The sequence below is a fragment of the Mauremys reevesii genome, linkage group 3 (assembly GCF_016161935.1).
Source record: "Mauremys reevesii isolate NIE-2019 linkage group 3, ASM1616193v1, whole genome shotgun sequence".
NCBI classification, from domain to species: domain Eukaryota; kingdom Metazoa; phylum Chordata; order Testudines; family Geoemydidae; genus Mauremys; species Mauremys reevesii.
The window spans coordinates 113,723,455-113,740,785 of record NC_052625.1 but is presented as its reverse complement, the minus strand read 5'-3'; the positions used below and the strand labels follow the sequence as shown (position 1 = coordinate 113,740,785).

Here is a 17,331-nt window from a genome sequence, read left to right as displayed (position 1 = left end):
GTAATACCGGATGTTAACTATGTGTCTGTTTGTTGAACTTGATTTACTTCATTTCAGCTTTTAATTTAGTCAGATAAAATAAAAAGATCAAAGAAATTTTCTGCCTAATACAGAAAGTGAACTGCAGATTAACGTCTTCATTCTAATAGTAAGACATCTTGTAATCAAACCAATAGGATAATTGCATTGCAGGGGAAGGAATCTTAGAAACTGACTTCCAGGAAAACTGCACTGATTAGCTAGAACAGATATACTCATAAATAAACTGTGAATTAAAAGTGGGAATGGTCTATTAAAAGTGCTTCTGTTTTTCTTGTTAATGTTGAACGTGAGAGCAGATGAAACTCTCATTTCAATTCAATGACAAAATATTTCAATTGTAAACCAAGTTGTTTTTCTTTCTTTTCTCATTTTAAAAACAAGTAATAGTTCTTATATTAAAACAAACTTGAAAGTCTCTGCTGTATGATATATTAATTTTGGAATTACATTCGCAGCGGTAATACTCAAGAGTATATTATCAGATTTTCAAGATGGCCTTTCTACATTCTTCCAACTGCTTCAATCAGCCCTTTTATTGAGCAGACTATACCCGCTAAGCTGCAAAGGAAACCCACAATAAAAAGAGAAATGGCTGCACATTTCTCCAAGAACACTAACTTTCCCCATTTAAGTTTTAAGTGGAAAAGAGAAGGAAGAAGAAAAGTCATAGCAGCACCTGTTACACTGCCTGTTAAACCCATCAGCAGAGCAAAATGTGGTATGAACATGGCCATCAGCAGAGTGAACAAGAGGGCCAAGCCTCTTAAAACTACAATAAACAGAGGGGCTCTGTAATTAGAACGATTACTGCTAGATATGCAAGTATGCAGTATTTCTGTGACTGCAAAAAAGGGCAGTGGGTAGGACAGAAGAGCCTTGGCTAAGAAGCACAAATTCACCAGGGTTTTCAGGGATGATGGCAGGTTGTCAGTAATAACTTCCTTTGTCTCTTCACCCCAGGTCAGGAATGCAGTCAGTGCAAAGGCTGTCTTGAAGAGACAAGCAAAAAAGTGAGTCCAGTTCAACATACAGCTAAATTCCTTTGGGTTTTTCATGTTCCCTTCAAGAGTAGGAAGAAATATTTGTGAAGTGTAACTGAAAATGATCACCCCCACTGAGACCAGGAAATCCTCAAACTCAATGGAGAGTCTAAATCTTGTCCAAGACCACTGATGTATTTGTGTCAGACAGTAACTCATCACTATGAAGATGATAATGAAATGGACTAAGGAGCACAGCAGGCTGAGTTTGGAAACAATGCTTAGAGTTTTGATAAACACACAAGGCAGCAATGTTACAAACGCAATTACAGACCAAGTTTTCTCTGTCACTCGTAAATATGGAAAACTATGTGACAGCAAGTTCCCACTAACAACCAGATACAAAATGCACGTCATGATCAGTTCCATCACCTGGGTCACATTGACAACTATGCCGCCTAGTCTGGGAAATCGCTTTTTACAGCAGGCATTAGCAATGTCTTCATATGTGTCTCTCACTCTTATGAGGTGCCCATCTTCATTTTCTTCGTACAAGCAAGCGATTAGAATTTTGCCAGTATAGCAGCAGAACATTGCAGCCAGGATAATAAGAAACAGCCCACTGTATCCACTGTGGAGAAGAGCATATGGCAATCCTAGAACAAAAATTCCCTAGAGAGAGAAAGAAAGAAAAGATAGGACAAAAAACCTTGAGGCAAAATGTTTACTAGAAGCAACACTTTCAAACTTGCATCTGTTGAGTATCACCTTTTCCATGGTGGGAGAATTCTAAATAACAATAGCAAAAAAAGTGTATGTTTAGGATAAATGAAGTTATCAGCAGAAATAACTGCTCGCCCAGACACACATGTACTGATAAGCTAAGAAAGAGAGAATGCAAGCAAATGGTAGAGACGAGTTCCTGTTTAATATTTAATGCTGATGTGATTAGGAGCATATTTTAAAAGGCTCATCGGCAGTTATTCAGTCAACATGCATATTAATGGAGCAGGTTCAATAATAAAATCAAACAGCTGTAGCAGCTGCTGTATAAATTTCATCCAAATATTAAAATAGTATCTTAGGCAAATCCAATAATGACACGCGGCTTTGGTTTAAAGATTATACGGGGTCATAGTTAACAGTCATCTGGAAATAAAATGCCATTAGCGTTTGAATGGGTTACTTCTGCAGCAGTCTGAAACCTTATGGGTTCTTTGCTGTTGTATTCATTCCTGAAGTGAACACTCTTGTAGCTGAATGGCTAGAAAGTTTGGCCTTATTAATATGTCTAAAAATGTATGGTGGGTATACACATACTTTTCTTTGAACATTTTCTCAGAGGAATTGGATTATATTAGTTTTATCCAATGCACAGTCCCACACTTCAGTTTCATGAAACACCATGTTCATTGTCTTTTGCAAATGTGTTTTTATTGCTTTTTAATTCAGATCCATACAAAACTACAAATTCTTGAACCCAATAGGCATGCATACAAAAGATTCAGTTTAAGCTAAACGGAATTCCTGACATTTCTCTTTTTTCCCAGGTGGCAAAGTTGAAGATATACAATGTACATTTGTCACACTCTCATCAGTGTTGTGTGTTCTTGGTAATTAAAATAAAATAGAAGGGAAGCAAAATAAAGCTAAATTCATTACATTATTTTATATTATGTCTTACAGCATTATAGGTGAGAGTAAAATGTAAGTATTAACACATTTAACCAGGCACGGTGGCCCAAATCATGAGATCCTTGCTTAGAGTCATGTGCCATCAATGAGGCTATATGCAAAGTAATCAGATTAAATCTCATGGTTTGCAAATGCTTAAATATATGCTTAACGTTACTCACATGTGTAGTCTCGTGTACAATTAATCATACATATAAGTGTTTATATGATCAAGGTCTTCATTTGTGCTCAGCATGAGTAAAAGTGGCAGAATATGTGCCTCATTATTTACATAGGACCTAATTCTGTCACTCTTATTCAGTTTGTGTGGTAATTTACTCAGTGATTACGCTGAGAGTAAGATATTACTCAAAATGAGTAAGAGTAGTGTAATTGGGCCTTTGCACCCAGATTCTCAAAGGTGTTTAGGAGCCAACTGCCTTTGGAATCAATGGGAGTTAAGCATCTAAATATCTTTTGAAGATCAGGGCCTTAGTCCTTACTCAGGCCAGCTCCTGTGGATTTCAGTGGGAATTTTAAAGACCTCAGGATTAGGTCCATCATGAGGTTTAGGTGGGATAAGAACAACTTGTATGTTATTTGTAAGGGGAAAAGGTAGAAAAGAGAAGGTAAGTACAGCTCTAGATAAGAGGTCCAGGGATAGGGGAGAAGAGAAACTAACGGTAAACTATTGAAAGTAATACAAGGCGATCTCCTTCTCGTCTCCCAGCCATAAACTAACATATATTGTAAGTCAATGACTACAGGGGACAGTCAACAAAGGAGAAAGATGGGCAGCCAACAACTTACAATGGAATCTTTACACTAAGTTACTAAGCAAGTTAGATCACTGATTTTGTGCACCAGTGGTATTTGTTTTACTTGACTTTACTGTAGGTACAGAAACCTCTAAAGTACAATTGAATTAAGACTGCAGGATTACTCTTAAAACATGGGTACAATTAAGGATGTATTTAACTGTGTATGCATTACATCTCTTATTATTGCTCAGACTGTTGATTACACTTTACTTGGGGTGAGGGAGGGAGAGTGTTTTTAAGTATTTGGGAAAGCCATTTTATTGAAGTATTGTAATGTTTGATCACCTGTTCATCCCACTCTTCACAGTCACCAGGACTTTCCAAAGCCAGACAGTGACTGTAGTCAGTGTCTTAATTCAGTTCTATTCAGGTTCTTATATAGTCCTCATTACCATAGTACCTGAGCAACTTCCAGAAGCACATTGAGCAACACGATTAGAATCCCTTATGTATATTTAACACACATTCTTTGGAAATGTCCAAAGCTTCCCCCATTTCTGGTCACTACTCATCTTTATTGAAAAGACTACAAATCTGGCTATCCACAAAATGCAAAAGGTTCATGTGCAACAGCATCTTTTGAGAGCATGCCCCTTTCTGGTCCATGCTTTTTATTGAGTGCTGCAGGTCAGGCACTTCTCCAAAGAACAATTTTCCTTGACTATGAAAACAATCTACAGGGATTGCCCCAATACCAGAATGGGTCTGATAGCATCTTAAAGAAACCATGTTCATAAGAAAATCAGTAGAAGAATCTAGACATGGAGTCATTTTTTGTATCAGCATGCAGGCAATGCTGTTTCCTTAGTTCATTAGTGTGTAATAAGCTTATCTCTTTTCTTCTGCATTCATAGTATTATTTTTTTTAAATTATGGAATCCCAAGGTGCAGTTGGGAGTTTCAAGCATATCTGCTGACCCAAAAAGATGACAATATAATTAAGCCACAGGTAGGTATCAGAACAGGCCTTCCCCACACAATAGCTTCTCCTCTGCTGAATTTAGTCCATTAACATTTATATAACTCTCCTTATCCCAGACTAAAGCATAAGTCTTTCAGACAACATTATCACATCCCACAGCCACTGACAGCCTCTCCCCATAGTTATCTGTTTTCTTTTATTTAACTGTTACTTTAATCAGAGCATGGCATAACTAACTTCTAAGATGCCCTTGCTATTTATTTATATCTGATGATTTTTCTTTGGTTGCTAACTTGGGACACAGTTGTGACCAAGGCCACATTTTTCTGTCTTCTGAACTCAGGCCTAATTACTCTTTGGAAAAGCTGGCAGAACAGATACACAGAAATAATATCAGGATTTGGATAAACTGTCTACTCTTTTTTAAAATAATCCACAAAAGGTTGCCAATTCAGTGTACCTTGAAGCTAGATTGGAGTTGATAAATGGAAGTTTAGACTGAACATTTCCACAGTAAGCCAAGTTTTTCTCCCCAATTGATAGTGTCCGAACTCCCACTTTTGCTTTTATTTTTTAAATGTATGATTATGGATGATGATGCTCAGAGACTCAGGGACGTACTGTTCCTTTAGCATTCTCTTGATAACGGAGAACAGCAAGCCTCTAGCCTCCTGGCCATAACTGGCTGTGTAGTCTTTTCAGTACAGATGATGATTAGTAACCAGATATGAGCGTTTGGGATACTTCCATAATGTATGTGTTAAAATAAAAAGTGGCACTGCCTCCATTGTCTCTCCAGAATCTGTTTTATTACTGACATTCCTTTTAAAAAACATTTTCACCAGTGTCCTTTGGCAGCAGGGTGTCAGTTTTTTACCATACGTCCAAAAGAGTTAATGATGAAAAGTGAGAGTCCAAATAAAGCAGGATCTAAGGGTACGTCTACACTACGGGACTATTCCAAATTTGCATAAACCGGTTTTGTAAAACAGATTTTATAAAATCGAGTGCGCGCGGCCACACTAAACACATTAAATCGGTGGTGTGCGTCCATGGTCCGAGGCTAGCGTCGATTTCTGGAGCGTTGCACTGTGGGTAGCTATCCCGTAGCTATCCCATAGTTCCCGCAGCCTCCCCCGCCCCTTGGCATTTCCGGGTTGAGATCCCAGTGCCTGATGGGGCAAAAATCATTTTCGCGGGTGGTTCTGGGTACAGCCTCACCCCTCCCTTCCTCCCTCCCTGAAAGCGGCAGACAACCGTTTCGCGCCTTTTTTGCTTGGAGAACTGTGCAGACGCCATAGCACAGCAAGCATGGACCGTGCTCAGCTCAATACCGCAATCGTGGATGTTTTAAACACCTCGCGCACTCTCGTGCAGTATATGCTGAACCAGGACCTTCGAACCAAGGCAAGTAAGAGGCGGATACGGCAGCGCGGCGATGACAGTGATGAGGACGTAGACACAGAATTCTCTCAAACCGCGGGCCCCTGCGCTTTGGAGATCCTGATGGTAATGGGGCAGATTCTATCCATTGAACGCCGATTTTGGGCCCGGGAAACAAGCACTGACTGGTGGGACCGCATAGTGTTGCAGGTGTGGGACGATTCCCAGTGGCTGCGAAACTTTCGCATGCGTAAGGGCACTTTCATGGAACTTTGTGACTTGCTTGCCCCTGCCCTGAAACGCCATAATACCAAGATGAGAGCAGCCCTCACAGTAGAGAAGCGAGTGGCGATAGCCCTGTGGAAGCTTGCAACGCCAGACAGCTACCGGTCAGTCGGGAATCAATTTGGAGTTGGAAAATCTACTGTGGGGGCTGCTGTGATGCAAGTAGCCAAAGCAATCACTAAGCTGCTGCTACGAAAGGTTGTGACTCTGGGAAACGTGCAGGCCATAGTGGATGGCTTTGCTGCAATGGGATTCCCTAACTGCGGGGGGGCGATAGATGGAACCCATATCCCTATCTTGGCACCGCAGCACCAGGGCACCCAGTACGTAAACCAGAAGGAGTACTTTTCAATGGTGCTGCAAGCACTGGTGGATCACAAGGGACGTTTCACAAACATCCACGTGGGATGGCCAGGGAGGGTTCATGACGCTCGCGTATTCAGAAGCACTACTCTGTTTAAACGGCTGCAGCAAGGGAATTACTTCCCAGACCAGAAAATAACAGTTGGGGATGTTGAAATGCCTGTCGTTATCCTGGGGGACCAAGCCTACCCCTTGATGCCATGGCTCATGAAGCCATACACAGGCAGCCTGGACAGTGGTCAGGATCTGTTCAATTACAGGCTGAGCAAGTGCAGAATGGTGGTGGAATGTGCATTTGGCCGTTTAAAGGCGCGCTGGCGCACATTACTGACTCGCTCAGACCTCAGCCAAACCAATGTCCCCTATGTTATTGCTGCTTGCTGTATTCTCCACAATCTCTGTGAGAGTAAGGGGGAGACCTTTATGGCGGGGTGGGAGGCTGAGGCAAATCACCTGGCCGCTGATTACGCGCAGCCAGACACCAGGGAGATTAGAAGAGCACACCAGGAAGTGGTGTGCATCAGAGAAGCTTTGAAAACGAGCTTCATCAATGGCCAGGGTACAGTGTGACTGCTGTGTTTGTTGATGAACACCCAACCCCCTTGATTGACTCAGTCCCTGTAAGCAACTCCCCCTCCCCCTTCGAGTACAGCTTACTTATGCAAATAAAGTCACTCTCATTTAAAAAGCATGAATTCTTTATTGATTCATTATAAAAAGAGGGAGAGAAGTAAGGGTGTGCTTTGGGAGGAGGATAGGAGGGATGGAGAAGGCCATTAAAAAAAAATTCAGACTAACGACAGCCTTTTGGTTGGGCTGTCCACGGGGGTGGAGTGGGCGGGTGCACGGAGCCTCCCCCCACGCGTTCTTGCACGTCTGGGTGAGGAGGCTAAGGAACATGGTGAGGGGGGAGGGTGGTTATACAGGGGCTGCAGAGGCACTCTGTGATCCTGCTGCCGTTCCTGAAGCTCCACAAGACGCCGGAGCATGTCAGTTTGATCACGCAGCAGCCCCAGAGTTGCATCCCGCCACCGCTGATTTTCCTGCCGGTCTTCCTGCCGCCACCTCTCATCTCGGTTGTCCCTCCTGTCCTCACGTTCACTGGCCTCTTTCCTGTAATTTGAAACCACGTCCTTCCACTCATTCAGATGAGCTCTTTCATTGCGTGTAACTTCCATAATATCCGAGAACATCTCATCTCGCGTCTTCTTTTTCCTCCGCCTTATCTGTGCTAGCCTTTGGGATGGAGGAGGGATGGTTGAAAAATTTGCAGCTGCATGAGGGAGATAAATATTTAGAAAGATACATTTTACAGAACAATGGTTATACTGTTTCACAGTGAACATCACTATTCACCTAGCACATGTGATTTCCCTACAAGGTCGCATTTTTCATCTTAATAGTGAGTGCTTGCAGCTCTGGAGTTACAGATCTCACTGACACAGGTCCAGGCATCAGAATTCAGCTTGCATGCAGCCATGGTAAGCCACTGTCTCAGTGATTTACCCCTCCCCCCCAACGCATGGCTAATACCACGCTAGCTCCCTGCTAATCAACAACCTTCCCCCTCCCCCCCACCCACTGCATGTCTGGTAGCTTGGGGAAGATCGCCGGTGACCAAACACAAAAGATCATCGGCATTTCACTCCTCCCCTCCCCCCGCTTCACTACGTGCAGGAAAGCATTTTTTTTAAGCTGCTGCATTCCACGAACCCAGTAGAAAAATGGCCACCCCCCTTACTTAAATTCCTGATTTTTAACCAGGTTATCCTGAACGATATCACTTTGCTGAGGATAACAGAACAAGATAAAGAGCGGATGCTTCTTGAATGCCAGCAGTCACCGGGACCATACGCTGCTATGCTTTGCCACGCAATGATCCCTGATTACTTGCTACATGCATGGCATGGTAAAGTGTCCCACCATGGTGGGCGGAACAAGGATGCCTTGCCCAGAAACCTTCTGCAAAGGCTTCTGGAGTACCTACAGGAGCGCTTCATTGAGATGTCCCTGGAGGATTTCCTCTCAATCCCCGGACATGTTAACAAACTTTTCTAAGTAACTATACTGTTCTGAATGCATCCCAAGTCCTCAGGGCAAATCAATCATTAAAAAAGGCTTGCTTAAAAAACAATGTTTGCTATTTGCAAAGGTACACTCACCAGAGCTCCCTTCCATGGCGTCATTGTCTGGAATAGTTGCTTGTGAGGGCTGGGAGCAGGGTAATTCCGTCAGGGTGATAAAAAGCTCCTGGCTGCTGGGGGTCACGGAGTGCTGTGTGCTCTCTGCTAGGTCTTCCTCTTCTTCTTCATCTTCATCTTCCCCGTCTGCATAATCCTCAGACATGGCAGAGATTACAACCCCCACCTCGGAATCCACGGTCAGGGGTGGGGTACTTGTGGCACAGCCCCCTAAAATTGCATGCAGCTCAGCATAGAAGCGGCATGTTTTTCGACCTGCCCCGGACCTTCCGTTTGCTTCTTTGGTTTTCTGGTAGGCTTGTCTGAGCTCCTTAACTTTCACTCTGCACTGCACTGAGTCCCTGCAGTGGCCTTTATCCGTCATATCCTTAGAAATTCTTTCAAATACTTTTTCATTTCGTCTTTTGGAACGCAGTTCTGTTAGCACTGAATCCTCTCCCCATATAGCGATCAGATCCAGTACCTCCCGAGCGGTCCATGCTGGGGCTCTTTTTCGATTCTCAGGAGACTGCATTGTTAACTATGCTGATGAGCTGTGCGTGGTCACCTGTGATGATGAGCTCTCCACGCTGGGGAAGCAGGAAATGAATTTCAAAAGTTCGCGGGGCTTTTCCTGTTTACCTGACCACTGCATCCGAGTTCAGATTGCGGTCCAGAGCGGTCACTGGTGCACTGTGGGATAGCTCCCGGAGGCCAATACTGTCGATCAGCGTCCACACTAACCCTAATCCGATATGTTAATACCGATACTAGCGTTACTCCTCTCGTTAGGGAGGAGTACAGAAACCGGTTTAAAGAGCCATTAAAATCGATATAAGGTGCCTCCTAGTGTGGACGGTTTTGGCGTTAAATCGGTTTTACGCTCCTAAAACCGATTTAAACGCCTAGTGTAGACCAGGCTTCAGCCTCAATCTACTGTTCCTAACTCACTACAAGTGATAATTACTGCAAGGACACTTTCTACATGTCATCAAGTTTAAAAATAGGAGTTTCAAAGGAAAAGATAGCTCCAGTAAGCACTTTTTCAATGACACTGTCATATAACCGCAGAGATAGCAGGCAAGATTCTCTGATTTGTTAAGGCTGTTTCATTGTAAAGCAACCTGAAAAAGCTTAACTTGTCCATGGAAGATTCCTCCCACATAAATAAAACCTCACATGGTGTAAGGGTGTTGTAACAGCTCCTATGCTACCGTACTTCCCAGACACCCATATAGGGGTTGAGTCTAATGGAAGGGAAGGGGGTTAGTGTATCTCGAAACCCTGATGATCATTGGCTGTTGTAATGGGGCCATAGGCAGATAGGCATAAAGTGGAATACACACTGCGGTTTAGACTGGCGTTTAGACAGCCTTTGCAACAAGGACCAGCAAAAGTTGATTAAAGCAAGGGAACATGGGGAACTCAGAACTCAGCCCCCCAGCTAGGGGCCATCAGCTCAGCCAGAGCATTCCCATCAGGAAGCAGACAGATCTCCCAGCCACCCCCAGAGGCACCAACCCAGTCACAGTTCCCTGCCAAGTCCAGGACAAGTAGTAGCCAGGGTCAGAGTTAGCTGGATGCCAGTCCAAAGAGATGACAGAGTCAGGCAGGAGCATGGCAATCCTACAGCTTATTCAATGCTGCAAACTTGTCAGGCATTAGTTCTGCTCACTAGTTTGCCCTAGTCAGTTATGTAAATAAGGTGATACATATTCACCAAATATACAAATTAGTGTTATGTCATTTAAAGAAACTCTCCAGATTTCTGAATTTGCAGCCTTAACAGGGCTTTGTCATGCATGTCATACTGACTACTTAATTTTACAAGCCATTTCAGCCTATAAGGTACCACACCCCTGTAAAAACAAAGCAGTATCCCTCATAGGGAGGGTAACCTGGCAGAAAGAGAAGAGACCAAATCATGCTAGGAAGAGAATGAAGTGAGAAAGGAACAAAAAGAATGATGTAAAAAATTGGTTCAACCTTAGGGCTAAATTAAACGAAAAAATAAAGTAGGAAGTGAAGTAAGTACAAATAAATGGATAAATTAGTTAGTAACAGGTGCTCAGAATATCAGCTGTATTGGCTTAATATCAGAATAGATGGCAAAAAGGCCAGAATGCTATGAAGGTGCTAGGTTAACTCTAATAAATCGTCCAACATTTGCAAATATTATATAGAAGTAGTATAATAGGCTAATCCTAATATTTCTGCAACCATATACTTGGGTGTCTATGTGAATCTGGGTTAGGCATCTCCTTGGAAGGGCAGGGGGATGAACCTATGACCCCCCCCCCCCAATATACTGTCATACAATGCTAGATTAAGTTGTTTAGGGCTATCCCCTCAGATATGTTATTTTTCCTGTATTTACACAAACATACACTTCCACACTATTTATATAAAAATATAGATAAGCGCTTATTTGAACCAGAGCTAGGTTTTGAAATACAGCAAATCCCTTAACCTTGTGCAGTTAGAACAGAGCCATTTGCAATAGTACCTGGGTTTGTTTTGTTTTCTTAGCCTCTTCAACAACCTACTTGGACATATCAGTGGCTTTCGCATCATCATTGTAGAGGGACTTGTGGTTTTCTATTTTATTTTTAATTTTTAAACAGTAACTTCAACAGCATCACGTCGCACAACTTGAATTTAGCCTTCCTGTTCTTTAGTTTGTTTTAAATAGGGATGAAGGCTGCTCTGCAACTCTGGATCTCCAAAATGATGTCTGAGAAAAGAAACTCAGGGCACTAGCAATTTTAAATTTAGTTCTGTAAAGAAAAAATATACGTACACATTTTCTATGCTGGTATTTCAAGAATTTAATTCTTGCCTTAGCTTGCATTATTTGTGACTCAGAAACCTGTCTGAGTGATAACTGTGCCCATTGGAAATAATAGCAGAAAGAGCATTTTTATGTAGTCCTCTCTCAAGCTTCCAGAGATTCATTTCCCCCCAAGCTTTTAAGGCCAGAAGGACCCATTAGATCATTTAGTCCAATGGTTTTCAACCTTTTTTCATTTACAGATCTCTAAACATTTCCAATGGAGGTGCAGACCCCTTTGTAAATCTTAGACAGAGTGCGGACCCCACAAGTTGAAAACCACTGATCTAGTCTGACTCCTCTGTAACAAAGGCTATAGAACCTAGTTACTCCTGTAGTGAGCCCAATAACTTGTATTGACTAAAGTATACTCCCAGAAAGGCATCCATGCTTGATGGGAAGATAGCCAGAGATGGAGAATCCACCATTTCCTTAGTAGTTTGTCCCAATGGTTAATCACTCTCACTATTAAAAATGTCTGCCTTATTTCCAACATGATTTTTTCTGGCTTAACTTCTAGCCATTAGTTCTTGCTAAAGTATGGAGCCCGTTAGTGTCCGCTGTTTTCTCCCCATAAAGATACTATACACCATAATCAAGTCACCTCTCCATTTTCTTTCTGATAAACACCGGACCGGCTCTAGGCACCAGCAAACCAAGCACGTGCTTAGAGCAGCACAATTCCAGGGGTGGCATTCTGGGAGGCTTTTTTTTTTTTTTTTTTGCTTGGGGCAGCAAAAAAACTAGAGCCGGCCCTGGCTAAACAGATTGCGTTTTTTTACTCTTCTCTCCAGCCCTCATATCATTACTGTGTCTATTCTCTTCACCTTCTCCAATTTTTCAACATCCTTTTTGAAATGTGGACACCAGAACTACAGACAGTATTCTAGTATCAGTCTTACCAATGGCTACATATAGAAGTAAAATCACCTCTGTAATCTTCTCTTTATGCCTCCAGGCTTTGCATTAGCTCTTTTTGCCACAACATCACAATGGGAGCTCATATTTAGTTGTTTGTCCACTATGACACCTAAATCCTTTTTAAAGTCGCTGAATCACAGGATACAATCCCCCATGCTGTAGGTGTGGCCTGCATTCTTTGTTCCTAGATGCATAACTTTGCATACGACTGTATCAAAACATGTTTTGTCTGAGTGGGCCCAGTTTACCACGAAATCTGTACTGCCCTGTCCTTATCATTATTACCACTCTGCTAATCTTTGTCACCAGTCTTTTTATATTTACCTCTAGGTCATTGGTAAAATATTGAATGGCATTGGGCCTGGTACTGATCCTTGCATAACCCCACTAGAAACACCCCATTCAATGATTAATCCACATTGACAACTACTTTTAGAGATCTATTAGTTAGCCAGTTCTTAATCCATTGATTGTGTGCTTTATTGGTATTGTACAGTGCTAATCTTTTAATCAGAATGTTGTGCCTTACCAAATCAAAAGCCTGACAAAAGTCAAAGTATATTACATCTACAGTTATCTTTATCAGTCCAACTTGTCATTGCATCAAAAAATGAAAGCAGGTTTGTTTGATGAGCTGTTTTCCATGTTTCTAGCCTTTAATTCTGTATTGATTGAATACTATAGCAGCTTTTCCATTATTTTGCCTAGAATCATTCCATCCCATTTACCCTTTTTGAATACAGGCAGGATATTAGCAGTCTTCCAGCTTTTTGAAATTTCTCCATTATGTCAAGATTTATTACATATATTATTGTTTTTTATTTATTTATATTACTGTTGTGCCTAGGGTCTCTATCGTGAACCAGGAATGTGCTAGGTGTTCTGCAAACACAGGACAAAACAATGACCCCATCCCCAAGGAGTATACAATCTTTACTCATCAGCAGACCACAGGTTTCCTCAGCCAATTGCCCCTTCACTTTCTTGCTGAACAAGGATGGACTTTTAGTTATTTTCTTGTGTGTGGAATTGTGGCTTTCTAGCCATCTAATAAAGTCTTCTTAAACAATTCTCACTTTTAATTCACATTTTTCTGTCGACATTTTTCTTCCCAATCATTTTTGCTATTAATTTTTATCAGCTTTGGGGAATTAGCCCTTTGGAAGTACCAGGAATATATATTTGATTGTTTGAGACTGTCCTCTGTTTGCCCATAATGAATGTAATCGGAGCCAATGATTAATTCATCTTCATGTATCATAATGAGGTCCAGAATTGAATTACCTCACACTGGGTGCTACACCCGTTGTGTTAGAAAATTACCAAATGTAATTTTTAGAAACTCTAATGTTGTTCTACTACTGGTTGCATGAGATCTCTGGAATGTCCCTCAAACTGAAGTCCCTCATAAGAAGCACAGGTTTCTTTAAACACTTTACAGAGAAGCTCTTAAGAAGCAACTCGTCCTGTTCTCTGGTTTGATTCAGTGGTCTATAACAGCCCCCACCAGTATCCTTTCTGGGTTTAGTTACTGGGAATATTGATCCATAAGCATTATTCTGATTTATCAATAACTCTGAAACAGGTAATGGTGTCTTTAATATAGAGTGTCATCCCTCCACATAAACACACACACACCACTTCTTTTACCCACTCTAACCTTCCTAAACTGGCTGTAATCAGTGATTTTAACATTCCAGTCATGTGACTCAGTAATGTCAATTATATCAAATTTCTTCTCATCAATGAGAATTTCCAATTGCTTTGGCTTGTTACCATACTCCTAGCATTGGTATTTAAGCAGTTGAAAAACATGTCGTCACATTCTTTGCCACCTCAGTTCAATTTGTCCATGACACACTGAGTTTGAGTTTGAAAACACAAGGAGCAGTTCTCCACAACCTCAGTTTGTTCCTGGCTGGTATAATCTTATGGATGAATCCAGCTTTTTTTAATAATAATTGAAAGACTTCAGTGGGAGTTTAATTAGACCCTTAATTCCTAGCACTATCCCATTTTTTTCCTGGTATTTCTGCTCTCAGTCAGTACAAACCTGCTTCCAGTTTCAGGGAGGAAAGTGACACAGGTGTTTATTCTGTGATTAATGCCTGCAATTACTTCATGTACTGAGAGAACATTGTTCAGAACTGTTGGTCTGTCAGTCCTTCAGCTCATGTAAACAGGTACAGATTGTGATGAGGCAGATAGACTGCTTGGAATGGTATTGGAGGATATTGAGGGAAATAAGCTGCTTGGTCAGGGGCGGCTCTAGAAATTACGCCGCCCCAAGCAGGGCAGCGCACTCGCTGCCCTTCCCCGGTCCCGCGGCCGGGGCAGAAGTGTCTGCGGCGGGTGCGCTGGTTCCGCGGCTCCGGTGGAGCATGCCTGCGGGAGCTCCGTCCGAGCCGCGGGACCAGCGCACCCGCCGGAGTCATGTCTGCGGGAGCTCAAGTGGAGCCGCGGGAAGAGGGGACCCTCTGCAGTCATGCCTGCGGAAGGTCCGCCGCAGCCAAATGCCGCCCTGCCGGGACAATGCCGCCCCACGCGCCTGCTTCGCGTGCTGGGGTCTGGAGCCGGCCCTGTGCTTGGTCTGCATTCATTGTAAAATGTGTACGTCCATTTGGTTGATACAATAATCACTGAGTTCGCTCTTCCATGAATAGCCAGGATTATTTGTGAGAGTCTCCACTGAGATTAAAAGGGGGAGGGGGAGAAAGGAAATGTCTCAACAAGAAGTGATAGCTGCTGTTAAATGCAAGAATTTCTCTCCACCAAAAAAGTATGCTGGTTTTAAATATTTGTTCTAAAATTGAAATAATATGCTCGTGGCTTAATGCTGCATGATTTCATGGAAAATGCTAGTGGTGCAAAAGTTCCCAGTTTTCTGTCAGAATATACTGAATCCCACAAAATATAATGTGCAAGCAAATTACTTGTTAAGGAGAATACATTGTTTCCCTTAGTCCCAGAGGAGAAGGCAGGCACAGTAGATAGTGTAGCTAAAGGAATTTGAGAAATGGTATTATGCATTGCATATGGAAGCAGGGAAAAGAGAATAAAGAGGAAGGTAAATTACACCCATAACAGCCATCACTTTTGAAAGTGAGTTGTACCTAGCAAGCTGGTATCACTGTCCACTCATCTGATTCAAATTCATCAGTTCATAATATACTTATATAATAATGGATAGGAATAATATAACATTACAGTTATATGCCTTTCATCCAGAAGGTTCCCAAAGTACTTCATAGACTGAACCAAATCCTCTCTAGCCACTACAGTGAGGAGGAAGATGGATGTTGCCAGGTATATCCTCCACTCTAGGTACCATGCTGGCCTGGACAGGAATCAGCATGGGCTATTGAGTGCATCATAAAGGTTAGCTGGCCAGATATAGTGCATAGCTACAGCCCATGCTGCTCCATTTCCCAGCACAGCCCCCCAACTAAGGGCACCCCTCAGTAGAAACCTGTCCTGGCCAGCATGATCCCTAGAGCAGAGGATATACTGGCAGCATCCCTCTTCCTCCTCGCAGCACCAGCTAGAGAGAGTTTGGTCCAGTCTGTAAAGTACTTTGGGAATCATCTGTATGAAAAGCATATAGCTGTAAAGTTATTTTGTTCCCATTAATTATTATTAAAGTATTTTGTGAATTGATAAGTCAGTATGCACTGCCATGGTTGCTACATCTCTTCTGGAATGCTAGGGAAAGATCTGGCTGTGCAATTTCAATAGGGAAGGGCAGAAGCTCTCTATATCCTCTTCTCCTTCTTCCCCCTCAGACCTCAAAGGGCAGGAGCTCACCCACCACTAAATACAGCCACCTCTGAAATAAAACACAGCAGCTGTTCTTACTCTACACAGTTTTAGGATAAGAAATTATGGAGTGATAGCAGCTGCTCTAAACTGAGTTTGCAAATGAGTTATAGGCCCAGTGTTGGGCCTCTTCCTTCAACAAGCAACAAAAAAGTCATATTGGCATCAAAATTGGTAGGTTATATCTGGGGCCAACATTGAATATTTTAACAAAATGAACATCCTAAAATAAAGAGGGGAAAAATAATCAGAAAACAGGAAAGAAATACAACTTAGTTTAATGGACTCCCTAGCTGAGATCTAGCACTCAGTGCCAAAGTAGAGGGTTTTTTTTTCTTTTAATATTTTTTTTAAAACTAATTTCAGGGGACAACAAATGATCAAACAGGAATGGGAATGAGGGTTACAGAGCCATAAGCAGGGACACTGGGTTGCGGAGCATCTACTTTATAAAAGTTATTACCTTTTGAATTTGGAATGTTATGTACTGCCAGCTCTGGCATATGGTACATCAAATGTCTGCTGAAGACTTAGGCTTGCTTTAAAAAATAAAAAAGTCTCAAGTCAAAGTACACTTAGAACGTAGGTCTTTCAGGCAGGAACTGTCTTTTCATCTTTGGTGTAGAGCACCAGGGGTAACATGGTCCTGATCCCTGGCTGGGGTCTGTAGGTAATACTATAATACAAATCCTACTACTTCTAAAACAATCACTGTGGAGTCTTGTCAATTAAAAAAGAGAATTAAGAACATAAGAATGGCCATATCAATCAGAGCAATGGTCCATCCAGCCCAGTATCCTGTCTTCTGACAGTGGCTAGTGCCAGATGTTTCAGAGGAACTGAACAGAACAGGGCAATCTATTGACTGATCCATCCCCTATCATCCAATCCCAGCTTCTAGAGCAGTGGCTCTCACCTTTCCAGACTACAGTACCCTTTTCAGGAGTCTGATTTGTCTTGAGTACCCATAAGTTTCACCTCACTTAAAAACTACTTGCTTACAAAATCATACATAAAAATACAAAAGTGTCACAGCACAGCGTTACTGAAAAATTGCTTACTTTCTCATTTTCCATGTAATTATAAAATAAATCAATTGGAATATAAATATTGT

General features: G+C 42.1%; 1 protein-coding gene across 1 annotated transcript in view; it reads right to left on the bottom strand.

Annotated features, from left to right (window-relative positions):
• Nucleotides 1-542: 542 nt before the first annotated feature.
• Nucleotides 543-17,331, bottom strand: part of LOC120401149 (vesicular inhibitory amino acid transporter-like) — a 34,770-nt gene continuing 17,981 nt past the window's right edge. Inside the window, exon 2 of the mRNA XM_039530811.1 lies at nt 543-1,694. Within this exon, the coding sequence (XP_039386745.1) occupies nt 543-1,694 (1,152 nt within the window). The remainder of the gene's footprint in view (nt 1,695-17,331) is intronic.